General features: G+C 32.1%; 1 protein-coding gene across 1 annotated transcript in view; it reads left to right on the top strand.

Moving 5' to 3' along the window:
* LOC119766762 overlaps positions 1 to 19315 on the top strand; it is a 37256-nt gene extending 17941 nt beyond the window's left edge. Inside the window, exons 3-4 of the mRNA XM_038252459.1 lie at positions 18561 to 18984; positions 19045 to 19315. Coding sequence (XP_038108387.1) covers positions 18561 to 18984; positions 19045 to 19072 — 452 coding nt within the window. The 3' untranslated portion in view covers positions 19073 to 19315. The remainder of the gene's footprint in view (positions 1 to 18560; positions 18985 to 19044) is intronic.
* Positions 19316 to 26975: the final 7660 nt, after the last annotated feature.

The following is a 26975-nucleotide window of genomic DNA, read 5'->3' as shown; positions in this document are numbered from 1 at the left end:
TTTTTATAAAAAAATAAAATCAAATGATGTTTATTCTTGCCACAAAAGCTTTCTTAAAAAAAAATTACCGATTTAACGAACTACTTTCTCAAAGGGTTCCAGCTCAGGCGAAACATTTTTCAAACTACCACCGCAGAGGTCTGTCAGGCTCCAACACGGAGGAGACAATATCCTAACCATAAATTCTTTCAAAACGTATCTTGCTTATCTAAAATCAGCTGAAAGATTTTTTAATGTTTTATTTTTAAATATTTTGTTTTATTTTTCTCGTAATGTAAAATGTGTTCAAAGCTACTTTGATATATTACTTGAGTAGATTGTTCACAGAAACTTAATTTTTTTTAATCACGATCTTTACGATCCCTGTCAATAATTTCTTTTCTTATTTAAAATTTTAACTTTTTCTTTGCTGATAAACTCCTGTTATGTAATTTGATAAAATTTGGTTTCATATTTAAGTACAATCGATTGAAGAACCCCAAAGTTTCCTTAATTTATTTCAAAATAATTTTTCTCCTTATTGAATTTTGATATATTTACTTTACTAAAATTCTGAAAGTTTTGTTTTTTTTTAACTCAATAAAATGATACAGTGTTAAAATATAATTTCTATCGAAATTAATGAATGATTTTGAACTATTTTGATACAAATAACAGATATTGCATTGAAAAATAAAAATAAATTTAAATATTTCCTATTTTTTTTAAATAATGTTTTTTTTTCGTTGCTCAAATTGTCACTCATACTTCTCAATTCAAAATTAATATTTAAATATTTGTATTATTTTCTCATGTGACGCAACGCTCTCACACTTTAAATTATATTTTAAGCATTTCTGATGATTAATCATTCCTTTATTTATTATTAAAAATTGCATCAAATTAATTATTAAGTGAATTATTTTTCCTTTTTTTAACTAATAATGTATTGTTCATGTTAACGATTACTTAAATTTTTACCTTCCTGTGAAATAATGTTGGGTTTCAAGCAACTTTTGTATCACAGCTGAGTAAATCGATTAAAGTAACAATTAACCATAACAACTATCAATATGGAATACTTAATCATTAACGTCTTTCAATTTAGATGTTTATATTTCAAGAGAGGACAACTCCAGTGTTAGTTATAGTGACAAGCGTTTTAATCCTATTCGATGAATTTGAAATCATCTTTTTTTCAGGCAGTTCACAGAAATAACGCTAAAATACATATTGCTTTATCTGTGGATACCAAAAAGTGCTCACTTTCACATTTAAATTTATTTATTCATTTTCTTAGGTCAATTTATTTTGTGATGTTAAAGACGGTCCTTAATTGAATGAAAAGATTTGCTGAACAATATATTTTTAAAATCCATAAGGCTCCTTCTGCAAAGTTATTTAAAAAAAATCATCACAAAAGTCTGTCGGGTTCCTTTATCGAGGAGATTGTTATCTGATGCTTTCGCAAAGAACTCCAGCACAGAATATTAATTTTTTTTTTATCTGATGATGTCAGAGGTCTGTCAGGCTCTAACACAGAGAAGACTTTTTTTCTGACTACCATCGCAGAGGTCTGTCAGGCTCCAACACAGAGGAGACTTTTTTCTGACTACCATCGCAGAGGTCTGTCAGGCTCCAACACAGAGGAGACTTTTTTTCTGACTACCATCGCAGAGGTCTGTCAGCCTCCAACACAGAAGAGACTTCAAAATTAACTATGACTAATCAATTATAACGGCAAAAAACGTTGCTCAAAATTTCAAAGCAAAACATTGTTTGTCAATTTTTGCATAAATCTATAAAATTTTCAAAAAAAAAGATAGTTTTCAATTTCCACAGCATCAAGCAACAATCTAATATTGCATCAAATTCACAGTAAAAATTTATCGTCAATAATAACAACAATCAAATCTTCATTCAAATGAGAACTAAAAATTTTTCATTAACCATAAAATTAATAATCAAATTTTGCATCAACTTCAAAACAAAACATTGGTCATCAATTACCATATAAACAATCAAATATTGCGTCAAATTTAAAACTCAAAATTGCCCATCATAAAACAACAATCAAATATTGCATGAAATTTAAAACCGAAAAAAAATACCGTTCTATAATAACAATACTCAAATTCAGAAAACAAATCTTGGCCTTCGATTGCCACAACAAAAAGCAAATCTATCATCATATTCGAAATAATAACTGGTTTTCGATTACCACAATATCAATCAAACCTCGTATCTTACTCGAAACAAAATATTGGTTTTCATTTATCGCAAAAATAAGCAAATTTGTCATCTTATCATAACAAAACATTGGTCTTTAATTCCCTCATCAACAATCAAATCTTTCAATCAAAATTAAACCTGTAAATTTTGTAATTTGTGATTTTGTTAGACTTTGCATTAAGTCATTGCCACAACAAAAAAAAAAAAACAAATTTAAAACAAAACTTACAAGAAGCAAATATTTATCTTATTCAAAAATAAACATTGGTCTTCAATTACCAAAGTAACCAGAATCCAATCCAAAATAAAAAATAAAAATAATGATCATGATCATCAATAATAACAACAATCCATAGCAATCAAATTTTGCATCAAATTCAAAACAAAACATTGGTCGTCAATTATAATAACAACAATAAAATTCAAACAACAAATTTGATTTCAATTACCAAAACAATAACTAAATTAAAAACAAATTATCTACCTTCAATCGCAAACTAATCCTCCATCAGATTCAAAACGAAATATTGATTTTCAATTTCCACAATCTTGTCAAATCTTTTGTCAAATTACACAGTCCAACAAGATTTTGTCTCTGAGACGAGTATATGTGTTCCTAGTAGAATTTTGCCTGCTGAATCCGAATCCGGGTCCAGAATTGCTCTAAATGGTCCCAATTTTGAGATACACCCGTTTGAAATGTTAGTTTAGGTCAAAATGAGCTACTTTGTCGACTACACAGTTCAACAAAAAATCAAATGTTTCTTGTCTCTGAGACGAGTATATGTGTTCCTAGTAGAATTTTGCCTGCTGAATCCGAATCCGGGTCCAGAATTGCTCTAAATGGTCCCAATTTTGAGATACACCCGTTTGAAATGTTAGTTTAGGTCAAAATGAGCTACTTTGTCGACTATTTTACAAAAGAACTATTGAATAAACAACTAAACCAATACATGTATCTTATAGTTCACGTTTTCCCCTTTTGAAACACCCTGGTTTCTGGTTTTTCTAAATTTGATAGCCATTTTAAAATTATATTTTCAGTTGGTTCTCATTCAAGTTTTTCCAACTTGCATGCAAGTCATATTATGCTGGGATATCAATAATAAAAATCAAAATGCTTTGCAGAACGTTAAATAAGTATGTCTCGATAATCTAATTGATCATATTTCATGTAATTTTGTCTGCTGAATCCATTCCTATCATTAGATTTTTCAAAAGGTCAACTTTTAGAGTAAAATTGAATTTTCGATGATTTTTCAAAATAAAATCTATTTCATGCTAAAGTATGACTCAGAGATGACTAAATGTCGATGTCTCGTCAGTCTTATTGATCACTTTTAATGTATTTTTGTCTGCTGAATCCATTCCCATCATTAGATTTTTCAAAAGGTCAGGTTTTGAGTGAAAATTGAATTATCGATGATTTTTCAAAATAAAATCTATTTTATGCTAAAGTATGACTTAGAGATAACTAAATGTCGATGTCTCGTCAGTCTTATTGATCATTTTTATTGTATTTTTGTCAGCTGAATCCATTCCCATCATTAGATTTTTCAAAAAGGTCAGGTTTTTAAAATTGAATTTTCCATGATTTTTTCAAAATAAAATCTATTTTATGAGCAATTCTCTTTGAAATCGGCCGATATCCCCCTTTTTTGTTATATTTTTGATTTGGCTCAAACTTTGTGGGGGCTTTCCCTATGACTAAAGAAGCTATTTTGTGCCATTGGTTCACCCATACAACTCTCCATACAATTTTGGCAGCTGTCCATACAAAAATGGTACGTAAAAATTTAAACAGCTGGAACTTTTGAGTGAATCTTCTGATCAATTTGGCGTCTTCGGCAAAGTTGTAGGTATTGTTGAGGACTATTGAGAAAAAAAGGTACACGGAAAAAAAAATTGCCGAATTCTTTAATAACACTTTTTTTTACAAATACTCAAATTCCCAAATGTTGAAAAGTTTTAGAGCACAAAAAACCCCATTTTTTGAGCCATAGAGAAGTAAGGTCAAAAAATCTGCCGCCTTGTTATGAAATTTTTGAAAAGGCAGTAATTTTTGTAAAAAAATTGAAATTTCATACAAAACAAAATTTGACTTAATTTTTTATGTTAAATTTAATTTGCAATCAAAAGTACAGATTTTTGATAAACGGCTCCGTATTCAAGATATAGCCACCCAAACATTCAATATTGCGCCCTTTAAAAATGTTATTCTTGATTTTTTTGAAAATTTTGTTTTTGAAAAGATCGGAATTTTTACGAATGTTTTATGTTTCAACATTGAAAATCGGAACATAAGTTGCTGAGATAAATATCGACATTATAAAATTTTTGGGTTTTGGGTAAGATTTAGAACCTCAATTTTTCTCTTTTGTTTAAACCGCTGTTCTATGTCTCTTTGACAATTTCATAGAAAATCAAAGATCAGAATCTTTTAAAAATAGATATTTTTAGAAAAAGTCGCTCATGGTCAATATTTTTAAAATCAAAAACTGCAAATATTTCGCTTAAATCAAACTTTGGGTGACTATATCTTGATTACGGAGTCCTTTATCAAAAAATCTGTGAAGTGCTTTTCGATTGCAAATCAAATTTAACATAAAATGATTAGGTCTAATTTCGTGTTGCATGAAATTTCGATTTTTTCCAAAATCACATTTTTTTCAAAAATTCATAACTTGGCGGCAGATTTTTTGACCATATTTATCTATGGCTCAAAAAATGGGGTTTTTTGTCCTCTAAAACATATAAAAAATCTCGAAAATCAAAAAAAAATACGTATTTTGGGAATTTGAGTTTGTGTGAAAAAAAGTTTTAAAAAAATTCGGCAATTTTTCCGTGTACCTATTTTTTTCTTAATAGTCCTTAAAAATACCTGCAACTTTGCCGAAGACGCCAAATTGATCAGAAAATTCATTCAAAAGTTCCAGCTGTTTAAATTTTTACGTACCATTTTTGTATGGACAGCTGCCAAAATTGTATGGAGAGTTGTATGGGTGAACCAATGGCACAAAATAGCTTCTTTAGTCATAGGGAAAGCCCCCACAAAGTTTGAGCCACATCAAAAAATATAACAAAAAAAAAGGGGGGATATCGGCCGATTTCAAAGAGAATTGCTCATAAAATAGATTTTATTTTGAAAAAATCATGGAAAATTCAATTTTTACTCAAAAACCTGACCTTTTTGAAAAAATCTAATGATGGGAATGGATTCAGCTGACAAAAATACAATAAAAATGATCAATAAGACTGACGAGACATCGACATTTAGTTATCTCTAAGTCATACTTTAGCATAAAATAGATTTTATTTTGAAAAAATCATCGAAAATTCAATTTTTAGTCAAAAGCTGACCTTTTGAAAAAATCTAATGATAGGAATGGATTCAGCAGACAAAATTACATGAAATATGATCAATTAGATTATCGAGACATACTTATTTAACGTTCTGCAAAGCATTTTTGATTTTTATTATTGATATCCCAGCATAATATGACTTGCATGCAAGTTGGAAAAACTTGAATGAGAACCAACTGAAAATATAATTTTAAAATTACTATAAATATGCGTAGAAACAATCAAATTTTAAAAACCAGGGGTGTTTCAGAAAGGGTAAAACGTGAACTATAAGATATATGTATTGGTTCAGTTGTTTATTCAATAGTTCTTTTGTAAAATAGCACAGTCCAACAAGATTTTGTCTCTGAGACGAGTATATGTGTTCCTAGTAGAATTTTGCCTGCTGAATCCGAATCCGGGTCCAGAATTGCTCTAAATGGTCCCAATTTTGAGATACACCCGTTTGAAATGTTAGTTTAGGTCAAAATGAGCTACTTTGTCGACTATTTTACAAAAGAACTATTGAATAAACAACTGAACCAATACATATATCTTATAGTTCACGTTTTACCCTTTCTGAAACACCCCTGGTTTTTAAAATTTGATTGTTTCTACGCATATTTATAGTAATTTTAAAATTATATTTTCAGTTGGTTCTCATTCAAGTTTTTCCAACTTGCATGCAAGTCATATTATGCTGGGATATCAATAATAAAAATCAAAAATGCTTTGCAGAACGTTAAATAAGTATGTCTCGATAATCTAATTGATCATATTTCATGTAATTTTGTCTGCTGAATCCATTCCTATCATTAGATTTTTTCAAAAAGGTCAGCTTTTTGACTAAAAATTGAATTTTCGATGATTTTTTCAAAATAAAATCTATTTTATGCTAAAGTATGACTTAGAGATAACTAAATGTCGATGTCTCGTCAGTCTTATTGATCATTTTTATTGTATTTTTGTCAGCTGAATCCATTCCCATCATTAGATTTTTTCAAAAAGGTCAGGTTTTTGAGTAAAAATTGAATTTTCCATGATTTTTTCAAAATAAAATCTATTTTATGAGCAATTCTCTTTGAAATCGGCCGATATCCCCCCTTTTTTTTTTGTTATATTTTTTGATGTGGCTCAAACTTTGTGGGGGCTTTCCCTATGACTAAAGAAGCTATTTTGTGCCATTGGTTCACCCATACAACTCTCCATACAATTTTGGCAGCTGTCCATACAAAAATGGTACGTAAAAATTTAAACAGCTGGAACTTTTGAATGAATTTTCTGATCAATTTGGCGTCTTCGGCAAAGTTGCAGGTATTTTTAAGGACTATTAAGAAAAAAATAGGTACACGGAAAAATTGCCGAATTTTTTTAAAACTTTTTTTCACACAAACTCAAATTCCCAAAATACGTATTTTTTTTGATTTTCGAGATTTTTTATATGTTTTAGAGGACAAAAAACCCCATTTTTTGAGCCATAGATAAATATGGTCAAAAAATCTGCCGCCAAGTTATGAATTTTTGAAAAAATGTGATTTGGGAAAAAATCGAAATTTCATGCAACACGAAATTAGACCTAATCATTTTATGTTAAATTTGATTTGCAATCGAAAAGCACTTCACAGATTTTTTGATAAAGGACTCCGTAATCAAGATATAGTCACCCAAAGTTTGATTTAAGCGAAATATTTGCAGTTTTTTGATTTTTAAAAATATTGACCATGAGCGACTTTTTCTAAAAATATCTATTTTTAAAAGATTCTGATCTTTGATTTTCTATGAAATTGTCAAAGAGACATAGAACAGCGGTTTAAACAAAAGAGAGAAAAATTGAGGTTGTCTAAATCTTACCCAAAAACCCAAAAATTTTATAATGTCGATATTTATCTCAGCAACTTATGTTCCGATTTTCAATGTTGAAACATAAAACATTCGTAAAAAATTCCGATCTTTTCAAAAACAAAATTTTCAAAAAAAAAATCAAGAATAACATTTTTAAAGGGCGCAATATTGAATGTTTGGGTGGCTATATCTTGAATACGGAGCCGTTTATCAAAAATCTGTACTTTTGATTGCAAATTAAATTTAACATAAAAAATTAAGTCAAATTTTGTTTTGTATGAAATTTAAATTTTTTTACAAAAATTACTGCCTTTTCAAAAATTTCATAACAAGGCGGCAGATTTTTTGACCTTACTTCTCTATGGCTCAAAAAATGGGGTTTTTTGTGCTCTAAAACTTTTCAACATTTGGGAATTTGAGTATTTGTAAAAAAAAGTGTTATTAAAGAATTCGGCAATTTTTTTTTCCGTGTACCTTTTTTTCTCAATAGTCCTCAACAATACCTACAACTTTGCCGAAGACGCCAAATTGATCAGAAGATTCACTCAAAAGTTCCAGCTGTTTAAATTTTTACGTACCATTTTTGTATGGACAGCTGCCAAAATTGTATGGAGAGTTGTATGGGTGAACCAATGGCACAAAATAGCTTCTTTAGTCATAGGGAAAGCCCCCACAAAGTTTGAGCCAAATCAAAAAATATAACAAAAAAAAAAGGGGGGGATATCGGCCGATTTCAAAGAGAATTGCTCATAAAATAGATTTTATTTTGAAAAAATCATGGAAAATTCAATTTTTACTCAAAAACCTGACCTTTTTGAAAAAATCTAATGATGGGAATGGATTCAGCTGACAAAAATACAATAAAAATGATCAATAAGACTGACGAGACATCGACATTTAGTTATCTCTAAGTCATACTTTAGCATAAAATAGATTTTATTTTGAAAAAATCATCGATAATTCAATTTTCACTCAAAAACCTGACCTTTTTGAAAAAATCTAATGATGGGAATGGATTCAGCAGACAAAAATACATTAAAAGTGATCAATAAGACTGACGAGACATCGACATTTAGTCATCTCTGAGTCATACTTTAGCATGAAATAGATTTTATTTTGAAAAAATCATCGAAAATTCAATTTTTACTCTAAAAGTTGACCTTTTTGAAAAAATCTAATGATAGGAATGGATTCAGCAGACAAAATTACATGATATATGATCAATTAGATTATCGAGACATACTTATTTAACGTTCTGCAAAGCATTTTTGATTTTTATTATTGATATCCCAGCATAATATGACTTGCATGCAAGTTGGAAAAACTTGAATGAGAACCAACTGAAAATATAATTTTAAAATGGCTATAAATATGCGTAGAAACAATCAAATTTTAGAAACCAGGGGTGTTTCAAAAAGGGGAAAACGTGAACTATAAGATACATGTATTGGTTTAGTTGTTTATTCAATAGTTCTTTTGTAAAATAGTCGACAAAGTAGCTCATTTTGACCTAAACTAACATTTCAAACGGGTGTATCTCAAAATTGGGACCATTTAGAGCAATTCTGGACCCGGATTCGGATTCAGCAGGCAAAATTCTACTAGGAACACATATACTCGTCTCAGAGACAAGAAACATTTGATTTTTTGTTGAACTGTGTTATTAACAAAATATTGATTTTTTATCAATCACAAAAATAAGAAAAAAAATGAAGTCTAATTCGTAACAAATCATTGGAGTTCAATTTCCACAACAACGATTAAACATTGCATCAAATTAAAAACAAAACATTGGTCGTCAATCAAAACAACAACAATCAAATCTAAAGCAAAAATGTGATTGTAAAAAAACAATCAAATTTTGAGCAAATTATTTGCCTTCAAATTCCACCATAAACTTAGAATAAAACATTGGTTTTCAATTATCACAACGAAAAGCCAAATTTACTACTTCAAAACAAAACATTCGTTCCCAATATCACAACAACAAGCAAATCATTCATTAAATTTAAGACCGTCAATTATCGCAGATAGTTTTATGCCTTTTTATCAATTTCAAATAACAAGTTCAAGCAAAAATCTACCTGTTTCAAAACACAGGCAAAACAACAAAGCGAAACTTTGGACCTGCATCCTGGCAGGTAAACAAAACTGTTAGATTTCACAACACAACAATTCAAGCAAAACAAATGATCTTTCATGAATCAAAAGGTTCGACTTACCGGACTGTGCCATTGTCGTGATCGGGGACTTTCTTTTATAATAAAAACACAGATATTTTGCAATTAACAAACAACACGTCTTATTCCACAGAAATTAACCACAAAACTGATTTGACAATCTTCATTCTCTCTTTCGCCGGCCGCGCGCATCTCGTTGTTTTCTCGCTCGTTGTTCTCTCTCGCAGCTCGCTAGCGCGCTCTCGCACTCAATCCACAATTAGCTAACAAGGCAATATTCATGAAGGTGCGCACTTTTTGTTGCGCTCTTAATTCTTATTTATGAATTATATCAATCTTATAATAAATACTCATTTAATAATTTATTACATATTCAATCCTGCAACCCATAATCCCTACAGTTAAAATGTTAAAATGTTAAAATGTTAAAATGTTAAAATGTTAAAATGTTAAAATGTTAAAATGTTAAAATGTTAAAATGTTAAAATGTTAAAATGTTAAAATGTTAAAATGTTAAAATGTTAAAATGTTAAAATGTTAAAATGTTAAAATGTTAAAATGTTAAAATGTTAAAATGTTAAAATGTTAAAATGTTAAAATGTTAAAATGTTAAAATGTTAAAATGTTAAAATGTTAAAATGTTAAAATGTTAAAATGTTAAAATGTTAAAATGTTAAAATGTTAAAATGTTAAAATGTTAAAATGTTAAAATGTTAAAATGTTAAAATGTTAAAATGTTAAAATGTTAAAATGTTAAAATGTTAAAATGTTAAAATGTTAAAATGTTAAAATGTTAAAATGTTAAAATGTTAAAATGTTAAAATGTTAAAATGTTAAAATGTTAAAATGTTAAAATGTTAAAATGTTAAAATGTTAAAATGTTAAAATGTTAAAATGTTAAAATGTTAAAATGTTAAAATGTTAAAATGTTAAAATGTTAAAATGTTAAAATGTTAAAATGTTAAAATGTTAAAATGTTAAAATGTTAAAATGTTAAAATGTTAAAATGTTAAAATGTTAAAATGTTAAAATGTTAAAATGTTAAAATGTTAAAATGTTAAAATGTTAAAATGTTAAAATGTTAAAATGTTAAAATATTAAAATGTTAAAATGTTAAAATGTTAAAATGTTAAAATGTTAAAATGTTAAAATGTTAAAATGTTAAAATGTTAAAATGTTAAAATGTTAAAATGTTAAAATGTTAAAATGTTAAAATGTTAAAATGTTAAAATGTTAAAATGTTAAAATGTTCAAATGTTCAAATGTTCAAATGTTCAGTGAACCGACTTCCCTGAGAGTTGTTCTGTTGCCTACAGCAGCCAAGTGCGCGGCCACGACTTGTTCAGGCTCGATGGACAATTACAGAGTAGGTAATGCCTACAGAACGTTCACAGTGAGCAGAGCGCGCAGCAGATTCTTGCTGCACTTTTGGAACCGGTTTAAGCAGGCAAAAGTATGGCAGTGACTGTGGCAGTGGCAGTGGTGGCTTTTAGAACCTATTATAGTTAAGGGGACCACCAAGTCGGGTTGAGTTGAGTTGTGGTTACTACGTACGAAGAGTTGTTTTCGATCGAAAGCCATTTCGGAAGGTTCGGGAAGGATGGAATCTCTTTTTCCACATGGGCAGGTGAGCAACACTTGCTTCGTTGTAAATTATTTAGCGGGGGAAAACCCCCTAGTTGAGTGATATTGAGTTGGGAAGGAGGGGAAGGTTTAATTCCCGGGTTTTAAGTCGCACTAGTTTACATCCTAAAGTGCATCTAGTTTGTCGGTTTTGCTAATATATTGATTATTCAGAACAGGAGAGAATGAATTGAACGGTGTTTGTTCGACGCCACGTGATAGGAAAAAGAGGCTATCGAAGATATCAGAAAAAAAAAGATCCGGTCAATACATTGTATGAGTTAAGAGTGCAGTCTAATGAGGCTAAAACGATACGACAGTTTCGCAATAAGATCCCACCACGATAAGGCGGAAGCAAAATATTATAAATCGAGATGATCGAGTGTTAGTGAATTTTCGCGATTTTGTGGACAGCATGAAATTCGTGAAATTCCACAATTTCCTCGAAATCCCGTGAAATTCAATGCACAAAAATACCAAATAACGTCATGATTCGAAATCCGGACACTTGGTAGCATATTATTTTTGTTATAGCTGGCAAAAAATCATGTAATAAGTTGAAAATGAAGAAATTTCATCAGGATTTAGTATAAACAGTCAGTTTTAAAAGAATGCATGCAAAATATGTCTTTTCTAACAATTTTTCATCAGAATTTGAAATGACTTGTTGTGATTCGAATCCCGGACACTGTTAAAACTGATTCGAAATCCGGACACACGATTTTGCTTATGAATCGCACAAATTTGGACTTAAATTTTAGTGAATGGCATTCTTTCGGTCTCAAATATGCTGTTAACATAAAAAAAATCGATAGTTTATATAAAAAATTGCAAAAATTTAAAAAAAATCAAAAACACGAATTTCTGCTTTGCTGTCCCGGTGCTTCGGACGCCTATGAAATATTTCCGTTGAAATGTTTCGCATTTTTGGTAAACTTATACTTTTATTTTATTTAATTGTTTTGGCAATATTTACAGCGTAACAAACTTTAAATGAAAGTTGATGTTAGAATTCATCAAATAACACAGTTTTGACATTCATAATGCGAACTTGTATCCAAATAAATGATAACACAAGATGAAGTGTCCGGGTTTCGAAGCGTTCGGGAATTCGAATCATGGCGTTAGTTTATCCACAAAGGTTGTAAGTGTGAATTAATACGTTTTCATTTGAAATATGATATTTACTTTTTGAACTCTTGAATTAAACTCCAATATCTAAAAGGAACTAAATTATTGAAATAGAGTTGTTAAATTTAGGTAAACATATTTCAAAAATCTGTACCTTTTGAAAGAATTTTTTGATCGATTTTTTGTCTTCAACAAAGTTGTAGGTATGGATAAAGACTACACTGAGAAAAATGATGCACGGTAATTTTTTTTGTTGATTTTAATTCACTTTTTGTCACTACAACTTGATTTGAAAAATAAAATACTATTTTTATTTTTTGATATGTTTTAGGAAACATCAAATGCCAACTTTTCAGAAATTTTCAGAATGTGCAAAAAATCTTTGACCAAGTTGTGAATTTTTGAATCAGTGCTTCATAAAACCGAAATATCGGTTGGATTTTTTTTCAACTTAAGTTTTTGATGTAAATCAAATTGAACACCGTAGAATAAAATAATTTTTGAAAAGCTGAGAAAATTCTCTATGTTAAGCTTTTTTGAACTTTGTTGATACGACCCTTAGTTGCTGAGATATTGCCAAGCAAAGATTTTAAAACAGGGAAATTGATGTTTTCTTAGTCTCACCCAAACAACCCACCATTTTCTAATGTCGATATCTTAGCAACTAATGGTCCAATTTTTAATGTTAAAATATGAAACATTCGTGACATTTTTCGATCTTTACGAAAACAATATTTTCAAAATTTTTAAATCAAGACTAACATTTCAAAAGGGCCAAACATTCTATATCACGACCTGACGAAATGTTAGTCTTGATTAAAAAAAATAAAATAGTGTTTTAAACATGTTCTTTTGAACATTAGTCAGTCACTCACTTGAAAAATAATCCCGAAACATGTAAATAATTAGCAAGTGCCATAAAAAAAACAAACGCGCCAAGTCTTTTGAAGTTTGACTTTTGACGACCAATCGAAGGCTGAAGAAAATCGAGCGAAAAGCGAAGGTAGATAAAGAACGAAGGGTGGTCACCAACACCACCAGGCAGCGCCTGTTGGAGTGAGCCAGTGATGCCAGGAAACTTTCTTTATTAATGCTTAAAATTTCATCACAGCACTGAGCACACCCAAAAAGAGCGCTGGAAGAAAAAAGAACTAAGCTGAAATAGAAAAATGGCCGTCGCCAAATGCATTCTCGTCTGATTATAATACATTTGTAATTTTTTTTTTGAATGTTTGTAAAAGGAATAGAATAACTTTTAGTAAAAGTTAACATAAACAGAACTGTTCACAAAAAGTTGCTCTACTCGGTGTACTGAGTTTTAAACAAATTTCAAGAAACACTCCAAATTATCCAACATCATTGAAAAACGACCGCTTATTAGGCTTAAAATTGGTATATTTCCCCTAATTCCGTAAAATTTAGAAAAAGATAGTAATCTGGACTATTTGGCAAGAAAGTCTGTCAAAAATCAATAAAAATTGTTGAATTTACGTTAACACATCTGTTATCAACTATATAACTGGTTATTTCCTTGATATATACAGGGAAACTCATTTTTTCGTGTTCAAAAACATGTTTTTTAAAGAAAAAGGTCACAAATTTTTGCGCGCCCAAAAGTTGATGTTCATTATTTTAAAGCAAAATTTTTTTCTCGTCTTTTGCAACCAGTTTCATTAAGATTGATGCAGGGAATCATGAGAAATAAGCGATTTTGTTCTTCAATCTAGCTGAAAGGAATACGATTTTTGGCAAGTAACCTCATTTTGGCGCCACCTACATTTGAAACACAGTCGCGCTGCAAAACCTCAATCTCGAACAGGAATTTTCTGATCGATTTTGTGTCTTCGGCGAAATTGTTGTTTTGATCGGGAAATTAGAATAGGTAGTCTGACGGAAAAAATACTTTTTTATTTGCCTTTTTATTATTTACCAAATTTAGCTAAAAACAGTTTTTTTACTATTTAAAAAATACTCCTTGAATGAGTACCCCTGCAAGAGCTGAGATTTCGTTCATTTTTTTTAAACTTTGTTGATCGGAATGCTGCTTGCTAAGGTACAGCCTTTTGAAGCATAGGGGAAAGTGGGGCAAGTGTAACAAGCCAAGGAAATGATCGTTGTAACCCATTAAAAACGTTAAAAATCTGTCGGATTTTATAATAATCATCTTATTCCAGGTCTTGACTAAGACTTTGATAGAACAAGTTTTCAAAAAATCCTGTTTTTTAATGCAAAAAAATGATTTTAAATATTTTTTTCCGTATGTTCTACTCAACTAGTGGGGCAAGACGAACAACCCGTTGGGGCATTAAATCTTATGCTCCGTGGCGTTTACGTCGTTTTGGCGGTTATGTGGTAGTAGAATCAGCTAATTACATGGCTAGCAACATTTCCTCATACTGGAAATAATCAAAATTGTAAAAATTACGGCCGTACGAGCGATTGTTCCTCTTGCCCCATATGGTCGTCTTGCCCCACCTTCCCCTAAATTTAGTGAAAAAAAAACAGTTTTTCGCAGTGCCCTCATTTTACAGCTGAGCAATTCTCTACGAAATCGGTCTTTTTTCTTCAATTTTAATTTTTGTATTTTTTAATCCGACTGAAACTTTTTTGGTGCCTTCGGTATGCCCAAAGAAGCCATTTTGCATCATTAGTTTGTCCATATAATTTTCCATACAAATTTGGCAGCTGTCCATACAAAATGATGTATGAAAATTCAAAATCTGTATCTTTTGAAGGAATTTTTGATCGATTTGGTGTCTCGGCAAAGTTGTAGGTATGGATACGGACTACACTGGAAAAAATAACGGTAAAAAAATTTGGTGATTTTTATTTAACTTTTATCACTAAAACTTGATTTAAAAAAACACTATTTTATTTTTTATTTGATATGTTTTAGAGGACATAAAATGCCAACTTTCAGAAATTTCAGGTTGTGCAAAATCATTGACCGAGTTATGAATTTTTTCAATACTGATTTTTTCGAAATTTTGGTCGTAAAATTTTCAACTTCATTTTTCGATGTAAAATCAAATTTGCAATCGTACTTTAGTGAAATTTTGATAGTGCACCGTTTTCAAGTTATAGCCATTAGTGACTTTTTGAAAATAGTCGCAGTTTTTTATTTTTTAAAATTAGTGCACATGTTTGCCCAGTTTTGAAAAAAATATTTTTGAAAAGCTGAGAAAATTCTCTATATTTTGCTTATTCGGACTTTGTTGATACGACCTTAAGTTGTTCAGATATGGCAATGCAAAGGTTTAAAAACAGGAAAATTGATGTTTTCTGTTTCACAAACACCATTTTCTATCGTCAATATCTCAGCAACTAATGGTCCGATTTTCAATGTTAATATATGAAACAATTGTGAAATTTTCCGATCTTTTCGAAAAATATTTTCAAAATTTTCAAATCAAGACTAACATTTTAAAAGGGCGTAATATTGAATGTTTGGCCTTTTTGAAATGTTAGTCTTGATTTGAAAATTTTGAAAATATTTTTTTCGAAAAGATCGGAAAATTTCACAAATGTTTCATATATTAACATTGAAAATCGGACCATTAGTTGCTAAGATATTGACGATAGAAAATGGTGGGTTGTTTGGGTGAAACTTAGAAATCATCAATTTTCCTGTTTTTAAACCTTTGCATTGCAATATCTCAGCAACTAAAGGTCGTATCAACAAAGTCCGAATAAGCAAAATATAGAGAATTTTCTCAGCTTTTCAAAATATTTTTTCAAAACTGGGCAAACATGTGCACTAATTTAAAAATGAAAACTGCGACTATTTTCAAAAAGTCACTTAAATATGGCTATAACTTGAAAACGGTGCACTTTATCAAAATTTCACTAAAGTACTTTTTGATTGCAAATTTGATTTTACATCGAAAATGAAGTTGAAAAATTTTTACGACCAAAATTTCGATTTTTTGAAAAAATCAGTATTGATTAAAAAATTCATAACTCGGTCCATGATTTTTTGCACAACCTGGAAATTTCTGAAAAGTTGGCATTTTATGTCCTCTAAAACATATCAAAAAATAAAAAAAATTAAAAATAGTGTTTTTTTGTAAATCAAGTTTTAGTGATAAAAAGTTAAATAAAAAAATCACCAAATTTTTTTACCGTGTATTATTTTTTTCCAGTGTAGTCCGTATCCATACCTACAACTTTGCCGAAGACACCAAATCGATCAAAAAATTCCTTCAAAAGATACAGATTTTTGAATTTTCATACATCATTTTTGTATGGACAGCTGCCAAATTTGTATGGAAAATTATATGGACAAACTAATGATGCAAAATGGCTTCTTTGGGCATACCGAAGGCACCAAAAAAGTTTCAGTCGGATTAAAAAATACAAAAAAAAATCGAATGACCGAAATCCTAGAGAACTGCTCAGCTAGTGATATCTCGGAAACTGTTGGTTTGATTTTCAATGTTGAAAAATTAAACTTTTGTGATATATTCTGCTCTTTTTAATTAAAAAATGCATAACTTTTAAATATGGCCTAACATTTAAAAATGTAGAAAAAAGTGTTTTCAGCCCTTTCAAAAAGGTATTCTTGATCATAAAACTTCGGAATTATTTTATCAAAACGAGCAGAAAACTTCACAAATGTTTTACTTTTAACTTTAAAAAAATCGAATTAATAGTTTCCGAGATAATGCGAGAATAAAAAAAAAAGGTGACACTAAGAAAAACTAGTTTGTATTTCAATAACCAGCAGTTCAATCAACTAAGTAAAAAAAGTAAAAATGTACGATTTTTTCCGTGTACCATTTTTCTGAAATGTTCCAATCGTGACCTAACACTTTGCCGAAGACACCAAATCGATTTGAAATTCCCTTCTCAAGATGCAGATTTTCGAATATTCACATGCCTATTTGTATGAGCATGCATGCTGGTGAGCAATGAGCAATGAGAAGTGAGTTACACAGAAAAAAAATGATTGTAATATTCATCAGGAAATGGTGACAGATTTTGTGTCAAAAAAATGATTAATTTTACCCCAGAAAATGATTCATCAGGTTCACATTTTTACACATTTTTATGTAATATTACTCAAAAAAAGAGGTAGGGTAGGGTAGTCATCAATGAGACACTTTTGGTTTTCAACTTTCAACGATTTTTCTATTTTTTTCATTAGCATGTTTTAATGAGCTTTTAGTTGCATTATCTTTCTTTTAATGTGTTCTAACATTGACCAAAATATGAGATCGATCCGACATCTACAGCCAGAGTTATTCAACTGTCTCATTGTAGACGCACTTGGCAGGAACAATGAGACAGCTGGGGAACAGTGAGACACTTTACGAAAATCAACTTTTTTCTAGCAAAACATCATTTTTTTGTATTGTTCCATTACAGGTGACTTGCCTTGAACATTTTAGAGCAATTTTGCCAACATGAAACTTTTGATAACAAAAGTTACACTAAAAAGTATTGAAATTTTGTAAAATCCATATATTAACACCAAATAACTTAGTATTTTTGGTTAAATGAATTTTAAACTCTATAAATATGCCAAAAATCACTTTTAATTTATGTTTTGAAAGATTTCCATCGATTTTGAAAAGTTTATTGAAGAAAATTTAAAGTGTCTCATTGTTACCCATGGGCTGAAATGAGTGGGGAACAATGAGACAGTCCTGGATTCTGGATGTATTCTAAATTTTGGCCAAATCTAATGAAAGGACATTGTAGCCCAACTTAAGCCCTATGGAACGTCGAAAGAAATTTGAAGAAATATTAGTTTTGGTGTAAATGGCAGCCTACGAGCGAAAAAGTAATTTTTGTTCATAATTTACTTTTACACCCCAGAATCAAACATTTATGAATAACTTTTCAAGGGAGCGTCCATAACCAAAGCCACTAATATGGCAGACGTGTATCCAGTAGACACACCTTTCCCAAAAATATGAGCCTGATTGGTTGAAACTACGACTTGTGAGAGCCATTTTATCATTGTTCCCCGTGTCTCATTGATGACTACTCTACCCTAATATTCAACCTACCTTTCAACACTACAAAATTCAACTTTTTTTTCTGTGAAGCAAGTTTCTATCAAAAGTTTTGCAAAATAAGTTGCAAAATCAAAATATTGGATGGAGGTAGGAGCGTAGGAGGTAGGAGCGAGTGCTTAACCTGCCAAACATACGAGAATTTCCTCTAGTTTAAATTCTACAAATTTATTATTCTACCCTAATTCGGACTTTCTTTTCCCTTTGCCAGAAACCGAAGCATCGAGCAGCAACGCCACCTCCACGGACAAAATCCCCCAGTCCAACCTGATGCAGAGTCTGCACAAGGACCTGGACGCCATCATCAAGGTGCTCAGCCCCGACGAATGCGCCGCAGCTGCAGCGGCCACACCAGCAACCGCCGACCAAGATGCGTCCGGAGGTGGCGACGAGTTGGCCGTCCACTCGAACGAAAGCATTGGGGCGAAGCGATCGTCGCTGAGGGAACGTGCCTTCCGGCGGAAGGTCAACCGGCGGGACTTGCAGATTGCCACGGCGACCGTCAGCACGACGAGCGTGGGTACGTCCGGGAGTGGCGCGAGTCCCAGCAAAGGAATCAGGCCACGGGCAACGAAGAAGAAGGGCGTCAACACTTCGGTCTTTGAGAATGTGACGCTTGGGTCGACGGATATGAGGTGAGATTCGTGGTTGAAATCATGCAATGTGCTGATGAGTTGTCTCTTTGTTAATTTTAGCACCGATGAAGATGATCTTGCGACGTAGCTGGGAACACGCGCGACGCGGTGATGCAATCCGCTGCTGGTCCAGCTATCGCCAGTGTCGGCGGATTCTATATTTATGAAGTGTGATAATTGAGGACGGCGACACACGTGTGTGGGGGTGGGTTTTCTCTCAATCTCCCCCAGCAATGCAAATCTGTGAATCTGAATGGAGATTTTTGCGTCGTTTTGTAGCTCGTTTAGGCTTAAGTACGAATAAATCGAATAAATTATTGACTCGAATTGATATCGGTATTTTTTTTCTTTTCTTTATGCGATTATGTGGTGGAAATCTCAAAGCAGTTTGTGGTGTGGCAATTTACGCAGGTGTTTTGGAATTGTTCGCTCAAATTTACGATTATTGGAAGTGTTTAACATGGCTCGTAAGTGGGTGGGCTTGAGATGGGAAGATTATTGGCCAAATATGATGTCACGCGCGACTTGATCGTGTTTTGGTTTTGAAATGTGAGCAGGAAGATGTCGGCTGATTTTATTGATCTTTTTGAACGCCTTTTTGCGTCCCCATTCTATCGATTTCAGGAAAAGGAGAGGAACTGAATCTTACGCAGTAATACATAATGTTATATCGCAATTTTCAGTGTAAGATCTATCTTATGCACCAGTCTCCCGACTAACACGCACTGTCCTTAACGTGAAGACTTCCATCATTGTCATGATTTTTCGTTCAAAGATATAAATTTTGTGTCGCTTTCAATATTTTTACAAAATTCCTTCAACAAGTTGTTTAAAAACGTGCCCTACACATGCTGATTCCTTTTGGTAACGATTATCCCATTCCTTGTAAATTTATGGAAATCGTCATTAATCAATGATTGTCAACTAGGAAGTCAATGACTGTGCCACAAAATTATATAAATTTTGAAGCACAATTGATTTAGACCAAAAATTCCTTCAGTGGCTTCAAGAAGGCAACAACCGGCACACGCTGATTCCTTTTGGTGCTGAAATTTGTTAAATTGAATTTAATACAGAATATTTTATAGTGATGATCATTTTTTTTCGAAAATGATCAACGGCTTCACCTTAACGTGAAGACTTCCATCATTGTCATGATTTTTCGTTCAAAGATATAAATTTTGTGTCGCTTTCAATATTTTTACAAAATTCCTTCAACAAGTTGTTTAAAAACGTGCCCTACACATGCTGATTCCTTTTGGTAACGATTATCCCATTCCTTGTAAATTTATGGAAATCGTCATTAATCAATGATTGCCAACTAGGACGTCAATGACGAAATCATCACGAAATCAATCAATCAATCAATCAAATCAATCACGAAAATTCCTTCAGTGGCTTCAAGAAGGCAACAACCGGCATATGCTGATTCATTTTGGTGCTGAAATTCGTTAAATTGAATTTAATACAGATTATTTGATAGTGATGATCCATTTTCTTCGAAAATGATTAACGGCTTCACCTTAAACCTACATCTCAACCTTGAGCAATTTTTAACCAAATCGGCCGAATTCGACCATTTTTATTTTTTGTATTTTTTTATTTGGCCAAACTGGGGGTCTTCCCTATGACCAAAGAAGCTATTTTGTGTCATTGGTTCACCCATACAATTTTGGCAGCTGTCCATACAAACATGTTAAGTAAATATTCGAAAATCTGTAAATTTTGAAGGAATTTTCTGATCTGAGTTGCAAGTATTGATCTGGGTGCTAAATAGTGGTTCGCAAAACGGCCTCAATTTTGAACTGTCAAAGTGGAATCAATTTACTGTTCGCCAAAAGTAGACAGTATTGTTATCGATCAATACAAATTGTTTAATTTTTTGCAAGAATGAAAAATGTGTGGCTTTTGAGGACCTGGAGTTGAAAACAAGAAATCTTAAGAAAGTTGAAGGCAAGATTGTCATTTTTTAATAATTATGAATGGAAGTTGTTTATGGAGTCGATGCGGTTGTATCGATCCAGAAGCTGTCTTTATTGTTTAATTCCGTTTGAAACCCTGGTTAAGTGAAAATCATCTCTGTTTGTTGGATCAGCTTCGCTAGAATTAGCGATGTTTTTTCGTTGGGCCAGGAAGAGCAGCCAGGAAATTTATCTGCGACATCGCAGAGTGACACTCTTGCCGCAGTTCTTCGTCACCCGTAAAAAAACTATCTTCTAACCGATCAAAACGCGACGATTTTCCGGCAAAAAATGTCAAGAACTAGACAAAATAAAACACATACTAGTGATTAAAAAATCATCTCATTTACCAGTAAGAAAAAAGTCATGCTTGTGCTTGAACAGCCTCCTACTTTGTAGATGTAAACAATGTGGGAGTATTCGATAATTACGTTACGCATTCTCTTTATTCCTCACCCAGTTGATAAGTTGTGTTCAGAAAAAATAGACATACGGAATAAAATCTTGACGATTATTTTTCTTAACTTATTTTTACACAAAAACTTAATTTCCCTAAATTGGTATTTTTTTGATTTTTGTTTTTTATATAACATATACATATTTTAAGCCATAGAGAAGTATGATCAAAAAATTTGCCGCCAAGTTATGATAAAAAAAAGATTTTTGGAGAAAATCGACATTTTGTATCAAAAACAAGTTGAACTTTCGTCTTGTCTTTTTTCCTTTTTGACTTTTTTAGCTTGTTTGATTTTTAGTATTTTTTTGAAATACAATCTGCTGATTTTCCGGAATCGATTCCAAATTTTTTATATTTATAGATTTTTTTTACCTTATTTATTATGTAAATTTGAATTTGCAATCGGAAAGTACTCTACAGATTTTTTGATAAAGTGTCTCGTTTTCAAGATATAGCCACCGAAAGTTTGATTTCAGTGAAATATTTGCAGATTTTGGAATTTTAAAAATAGTTACCATTTCTTTAAAATGTTTTTGATTAAGTTCAGAAAATTTGCTAAAAAATTGTATAAGAAGCAGTAAAGATCGGACGTTTGGTTGCTGAGATAGGTTTAAAAAAAGAAACAGGAAAATTGAAGTTTTCCAAGTCTCACCCAAATAACTTTCCATTCTAGAATGCCGATATCTCAGCAACTGATTGATGGATTTACAATGCTAAAAAATGAATCACTCGTAAATTTTCCGATCTCTTCAAAAACAATGTTTTCAAAAAAATTGAATCAAAACTTAAATTGAAAGTTAAACCAATAGTTCCGAGATACTCAATAGGAAAAATGTAGGCTTTTTTCAATTTTCACTATATTTAAATTTAAGAGACTGTAACAACACGACAAACAGCACTTAGATTAAAAAAAGTGTCCACGTGGTTTATGCATGGTCCCTATGCAGAATTTTACAAAATTTTGTGAAGCTATTGGAACTTGGAAAGTGTAACTTTTTAATATGTAGGTTTCTTTTTCTTTGTGAAGTATTGGTAAATTGCTAGAATCTCAACACTTTTCGTTAAAATTTCACTTGAAAATGCCCATAGCTTTAAAACGGTGCATTTTATCAAAGAACAAAAGATGCCAACATTTAATTTTTTTAAATAAAAAATCAGCTATTTTTTTCATGCAAATGTTTTATTTTTTCTGAAAAGTCTCAATCAAAACCTACAACTTTTCCGAAGATACCAAAGCTGGATAATGAATAGTGATGTCAAATGATAATGTATGGACAAAGTTTGCACCGTTTGCAAGTCATAGGCGTGTTTAGGTGTTTTTTTCGTTTTTTTTTTGCAATTTATCATTTGCGTCCGTTCATGGTAGGGCAATTTTTCAAAATTTCGGCCAACGATATTTTTTTTGTATTTTTTATAAGCGTTTTTTAACAAAGTATAGGTAACTTGTACACGTATGTTTCGAATAATAACTTTTGCAACACCATCATGTAGCTTAAAAACATGATTTCAAATAAATCGATCAATCAATTTGAATCTTTATGATCTACCCAGACTTATGAAATCGCCACCCGTTCGCACACGCACCACAGGCAACGGACCTAAAATTAACGACGCCATCACACTCTGCGTCAACGTCAAAGTGTGACCGAATGAATTTACGACCCCATTTGAAATATTTCCATCTCGTGGGAGCTCGTGGCGTAGCGTGTGGCCGTCCGCCCCAGTCGTTTATACACGACACTATACGAGCGTCCATAAAGTGTTCAACAAAATAATACAAACTTTTCGTTTTTAAAAACGGCGGAATAAACAGTTTAGCGAGGTGCCAAAAAGAGGAACTGGAAGTGTATATTTAATTTATATTTGCGTGAAGGAACTCATTTTGTATGTAAAAGGTCTATGATGATTGATTTTTGAACTTCAATACTCACATTCCAAATCAAATTAAATGATTTATAATGACTGTGAACTTCAATAACTTTGACATATTTAACATAAAAATTTGGTTTGATAGCGATTATTGTGTTCAACAACAAATTTTGAACGGAGTTTTGAATGGCTAATAGGTTTATCTTTTGAAAATAAAAATGTGAATGTTGGTACACGTATGGAATTTTTGAATTGATTTTTTCAAATTGATTATTCAATAATTCTAAACCACACAAATCATGCTTTTCATTGATTTATTAGACCCGTTTATCATCCAGTCTGCAAACCATAAAATAAACGAAAATGGTCAGCTTCATTCACAAAAATGCTAATCCAAACTGCAAAATTGGCACATTATAATTTACGATATCGCACCAAAGCCAGATGTTTGACCGCGGCTTACAAGGCAAATCCTAAAGACCGTTTACCGAAAGTGGCTTCCGCTAATGCTAATGATGTCATTCGTTCGGTTTGATGCATATTGGAAGTGACACTTTTTGGACAACCTCGCAGCATGGTGGCTATTAATTCTCCAAAGAGAATCGCGAGATCTCCTCCACATGACTCATTCGGCAAATTTTGATCATAAAAAAACGAAGATTTACGTGTGAATCATCTTCGAAAATGACATCACAAGAAAAATAAAAAAGAAACATTTGCCAGACTTGGAGACCCCACTTGAGTGTGCTCATGCATAATGCATTCAAAAGTTTGAACGCATTTGGTGAAATTATCATCTTCCTGCGGCTCACCAAGCGTCAAATATGGACCGTGACTATCTCAGGTGGGTTCCATTAATTAAACCTTGATCGTGGCTGCGTCCCGTGTGGGTGATCTCGTGGAGGATGCAACTTTATGGCTTTGAACTTGTTCTTCGAGATTGATTTGAAGCTCTAGTGCGTAGTATCGTATCTTATTGCTTGTGGGCTTTAGGGTGGACAACGTCGGTTAACCTTGGTGCAGGTTTAGCCAGACAAATCCGATGGTTAACATGAGAATAAACGTTGAGATTTATGAAGGACTGGACAGGATTAGTGTCTAGACTTGAAGAGATCTGCTATTAAGGGCATTGGAATCGGACGTTGCACCTACTCGATAGAAGGTATGAATATAAATAAGGTGATTCACGTTGATGGTTGAACTATTATTTTTTAATATGTTGAGATAAAGCATTAGATTGAATGTTTAACGTGGAAATAACCTTTTTCACCTTTTTAACTAACTTCCATTCCAAAAAAAAAATATTGATTTAGTTAGATTTTTAAAGAATCACCCTAATCGTGAACCACCCTAATTTTCAACCAAACCAAAAGTTGTCCCTTTCCATTTGCAAACAACTCTTCTCAAGACTCCAAAGCGTCAAAACTTCACAATTTTTCGGAAAATTCATTTTCCGTTTAATTTTGCGATCTGGACAACTGTGCCTTGTGATCTGGACAAAGGACCTACAAAAAAATGATGCCCAAATTTTCCTTACAAACTTTGGAGAAAAACCATTTGGCCCTGTCCAAATATTTTTGAAAAATTCAAAGTGCGCGTGTTTCTGGGGACCTCAAACTTCATGCATCCCCTCGAGTTGAGTCTGCGCAGAAATTTTGTTGGTCAGTGTAATTGTTGACACAAATACAGAACTTTATTGATCCTTGCACTGTTACTTGGATTTTGCCCACAGTTTTCTCTTGCTCTTTTGAAAACAAAAATTCGAAAAAAAAACTAGGCAACCAGCTGTTGTTTGTTTACACTGCCAGTTGCATTTCCACCAGGGGGATGCTAAAGACCACCATCTTGGGTGATTGAGATTGATAACGCGCGCAAACTGCGCACAGTGATAACAAAAATATTTCTTTTATTAATAATTCAATTTTTGTTATAAGAATTACTGTAGTAAAAGTCACAGTTTACACAGTAGTTAAGTTAAACGTTTCATATGATAAAAGTACAACTTTAAATGAGGTCATCGGCCTGATGTGTGCTTAATAATCCCTACTTTAGTAGTTTATTTTGCAAATAAATTGATAAAAATCACCTCACAAACATACACTAACTTTTAAACGTACATTGCGGTAAAATTTTACATAAAAACAATAATTACTTTATTTCCATTTTATGCCTGCAGTTTTTGTACTTTTTTTTACAGTGCGCAGTTGCTTTGTTTTGATTCCGTAACGAACAGCTGTTCTTTTGTGCTGGAGCCGAAGTTGACATTTCCCTTTTGTTCTGGTGCCGAAGTTGACAGCTTGTGTTGGCTACGGGCGAGCTGCCTGTAGTGAGATATAGATGTCGTCCCCCTGGTTTCCACCAAACTGGACATTCGCACTTTAAAATTGCGATTGACAGCTGAAAAACAAGCGAGCACTTTGATCATTTTTCAGGAAATTCAAATTTTCCCAAGACAGTTTGACAAGTCGCAATAGTGCGTGCGATCGATAGCAATAATTTAGTGCGAAGTCCAAGTTATGGCCTATCTACAATCACTTAGCTTAGAATAGTTAAGTAAAGTAAAACTTAGAAAATGTACACAACTTACAGCCGTCATCCACAATCAACTTAGAAAATTTGCTGGGCTGATATACGTTGCTATGCAGTTGTTTGTTTACCTTTGATATGAAAACGTCAACTTACCGTAGATTTTGAAATTTTCCAAACCATACGTCAAGTTTCTAATTTTATTCCTTTTCATTGTAGAAGATCAGATTCATTTCCATTGATTCAAACTCCTAAGCTAAGTGAAATTTTCTAAGTTAAGTGATTGTAGATAGGCCATTAGTGGGAATTGCGCAATATTCAATTAAATTAATATTACAGATTTGTTGAAGATATTTTGAAAACATAAATTTTGTATTTTATACTGAAAAATCTAAATTTAAATTATTTTCTAAAGAAATTGAATCAACTTAAAAATACCAGATTTTTCGATTTCACAGATTCCAGAGTGTAGCAGAGTGCAGAGCAGAGTGTATTGCTAAATCATCTATCAAACATTTGTTCAGCAAACTGACATGCCGGTTGCGGCTTCGCTTAGTACCACACAAAGAGACTAAACTAAACACAACACCTAAATCACGATCCTCGTTCTCTATCTAAGCACAACAACAGATGGTCCTTTGAATAGTAACTAAGCCGCACCCGCTTAGTTGCTGATGCTGAATACTCCATGACGCTTCTGAGTTACCTCCTGTGAGCAGTACGTGGTTTGTTTCGAGATTCATGAGTTTGATTCCGGGGGCGCGAGCGCGCTTGGACAAAGCGCGTTATTGATATGCGGTCACTTTATTATCGAGCAGGGGTTCGAAAACAAAAAAACGCAAAAAAAAAGACAAAAATGACAAAAATGACAAAAATGACAAAAATGACAAAAATGACAAAAATGACAAAAATGACAAAAATGACAAAAATGACAAAAATGACAAAAATGACAAAAATGACAAAAATGACAAAAATGACAAAAATGACAAAAATGACAAAAATGACAAAAATGACAAAAATGACAAAAATGACAAAAATGACAAAAATCCAAAATGCTCAGAACCCCTGAAACAACATAGTCATGGGTGTTTTAAATTTATACATCTGTATCCAAAATACTAACCAGCAAACAGCTCTTAAGTTCGCACCGCCGTGGACAAGATCGTTTCGTACGATCT

This window comes from Culex quinquefasciatus, chromosome 2 (genome assembly GCF_015732765.1).
Source record: "Culex quinquefasciatus strain JHB chromosome 2, VPISU_Cqui_1.0_pri_paternal, whole genome shotgun sequence".
Lineage (NCBI taxonomy): Eukaryota > Metazoa > Arthropoda > Insecta > Diptera > Culicidae > Culex > Culex quinquefasciatus.
Note: the sequence above shows the minus strand (reverse complement) of the source record. Positions and strands in the feature narration are given on the sequence as shown.